The sequence below is a fragment of the Apis dorsata genome, unplaced genomic scaffold (genome assembly GCF_000469605.1).
Source record: "Apis dorsata unplaced genomic scaffold, Apis dorsata 1.3 scaffold_1, whole genome shotgun sequence".
In the NCBI taxonomy this organism is placed as follows: Eukaryota; Metazoa; Arthropoda; class Insecta; order Hymenoptera; family Apidae; genus Apis; species Apis dorsata.
The window spans coordinates 412,654-415,373 of record NW_006263304.1 but is presented as its reverse complement, the minus strand read 5'-3'; the positions used below and the strand labels follow the sequence as shown (position 1 = coordinate 415,373).

The 2,720-nt window shown below is 23.8% G+C and overlaps 1 protein-coding gene and 1 long non-coding RNA gene across 3 annotated transcripts in view; both read left to right on the top strand.

The window, feature by feature from the left end:
- The window catches only part of LOC102673004 (paired amphipathic helix protein Sin3a), a 17,361-nt gene that overhangs the window by 13,160 nt on the left and 1,481 nt on the right, over nucleotides 1–2,720 (top strand). For both annotated transcript variants that reach the window (XM_006607079.2, XM_006607080.2), the window contains one exon: nucleotides 2,529–2,680. In XM_006607079.2, the coding sequence (XP_006607142.1) occupies nucleotides 2,529–2,680 (152 nt within the window). The remainder of the gene's footprint in view (nucleotides 1–2,528; nucleotides 2,681–2,720) is intronic.
- LOC116186831 lies at nucleotides 7–618 on the top strand. Its single transcript, XR_004151894.1, has 2 exons — nucleotides 7–406; nucleotides 487–618. It is a non-coding gene; the product is annotated as an uncharacterized LOC116186831 (long non-coding RNA).

The window sequence follows — 2,720 nt, the reverse complement described above, 5'->3', positions numbered from 1 at the left end:
TTTTTTTTTTTTTTTTTTTTTTTTTTTTTTTTTTTTTTTTTTTTTTTTTTTTTTGTTTGATACTTCAATTTTAAATTTTTTGTAATTTCACTCGTAACTACATTCTTCTCTTGCAAATGACACAATTCTGTCAAAGGTGTTAATAATTTTTTACGGTGCAAATTATATAAATTGTTGCTTATTAAACTTTAACTCAAGAGTATCGGTTTTAATGTCGTATCCTCCGCAGGTTTGATGAACGAGTTAACCAACTTTATAATTGAAAATGTGCTTTTTAATTTGTGTCGTTTAGGACTTCTTTTTTTAAATTAAACAACATTAAGAAATACTGTTGACGATTGCTAGTTTTATTGTTTGACGTCGAGATAAAGAAAAATCTACGTTTTGTATATTTTATGGATAACAGGTACTACTTCTTAGTTTTCTTTGCCATAGTATATTCTGTACAGCTATAGAAACACGTTTATGACGCAAATGGATTTTCAGATGCAGTGTTCGCAACGTTGTTTCCTCATTGAATAATATCTTCGTATTTTGTACAAAATGTAAAACATGCATTTCCTGACAAGGCTCTGCATCATGGAATTTTAAGCGCTATTATATATATAGAGAGAGAGAAAAACTACACGTATTATGTACGTGTATATATATATATATATATTTTTCGTTTATTTAACGGTTCAATACGTTTTTATTAGATAACGTGGCACAAATTTAAATTAATTTAAACTATATACATATATATATATATATACATATATATGTATATACCTAAATATATATATTTATATATATGTAATTATTGCCACAAATAATCTGATTTAAACGTTACTGTGACATTTGTAATATAGTTTCATTGAGACTATGAGATCGTACGTGCAGACAGATTTTATGTGATTGTTATAAGCTCATATCTCCGTTTTCACTTTATGCAGTGAATTTTAAACTCTATATATATATAAGACATATATATATATTTTGTAACTGTAATCTGTATATGAAATGAATATACATATAATAATAGATAAACAATAATATTGTATAGAAGAGAGATATTGAAATACATGAACAATGCTTTTAAACATTATTGTCTAACATCATTTTGTACCACTAAATTTATTACTTTGATTCTCCGATAATATTAATTTTTTGTAACAAGAAAGAAAAGAAAAGAAGAAGAATTCTTTGCCTCTGCTTTTACGAATGAAACAAGACAAAAAACAATGTAAACCAAATATTTTTTAACACTATATTTAAATACTTCGTAATCATACAAACATTTAATTCAGATGTTGAAATTTTTATGTTTTTATCCTCATCTAATTTTTATTTTAGATATTTTCTCTCGCTTAGCTTCGATTTATTCTGCTTTATCATTTCAATATTATGTCATGTGTGTTTTGAATATTAAACGTTGATAAATATATGTATATTAAGAGTAATATATCTCTTTTCTAACACATTTGTATTTAAAAATAGTAAAACTGTCATAAATTGAAATTGTTAAACAGTTTCATCCAAATCATGTTAATACGTCGTCTTTTTTTGTTGTGCTTTCGATTTAAATAGTTCACTCGTCGTCTATGAATGTACTTACATAGATCGAAAATTGAACTAAAAATATTGTTTTAAACTCATTTTTCATTTCATCTTATGTTCACTTACTTTGTCCATGCAAAATTATTAAAAAAAATTTGTTTTATTATTTTCAGATATTATTGGTACTAAATATTAATATATATCCTATAATTATTCAAATTATAAAAATTTATAATTAATATATTATTGTTTAAATTAAGAAATTATTATTTACTTACTAATTATTTATGAAGTGCCGATAATATGTTAAAAAATAGTAAAACAACAAATTGCAACATATCATTTTTTAATGTGTTTGAATTTCGTTTATTATTTTCGTATATAAAACCTCTCCTTATAAAATATTAATTTTTTTTTATTATATTCTTTAAAAAATATCCTTTTACCTATCCATGTTTTTTCAAATCAATAATTTTTATTTCTAGAATACAATTATTTACAGATATGTAAGCGATTAAATGTGTCAGTGTATAATGACAATCACATAATGACAAATAATTTGTTCGAAAATGAAAAGAAGAAAGATAGGATAAAAAAAAAAAATAAGTTCCTTTTAAATAAGTGAAAAACTTTTATGAAAATTCTGTTTTTATGTAGAAAAGTTGAATATTATTTTTGAATATACTTTTTATTTATTTTTGTATTTGATCGTAGTTTGTTTTATAATTTTTTTTTTTTTTTACTTAAATTCTTTTATTATTATTATTTTAAAAAAGCGTAAAATATATAAAAGGAATGTTTGTAACTTGGTACAATGTGTAAAATATTGTAATAAATTATTTTGTAATTGTACTGTAATAAGAGCTCTCAAGTATATTGAACTTAGTAGTAATTACCCACGATAGTGTAATGAACATTATCATAAGAAATCTATATTCACATATAATGGTGTACTTGTTAAAAAAGTTAACATAAATCGATTGTTGTAGATGGATGGGAATGGTTGGAGTTTAGGCAGGATCTTGGCAGGACGTAAGCCTGTATTTCTTTACCGTAATGTTAGGCAATGGAGGAAAAGAACTGCGAGAATGATGTCGGCATCTATGCCTAATACTATGCCTCATCCCGAGAAAAGTGCAGAGTAAGTATTTTTTCAATTTCTATAGTAATTTTTCTAATTC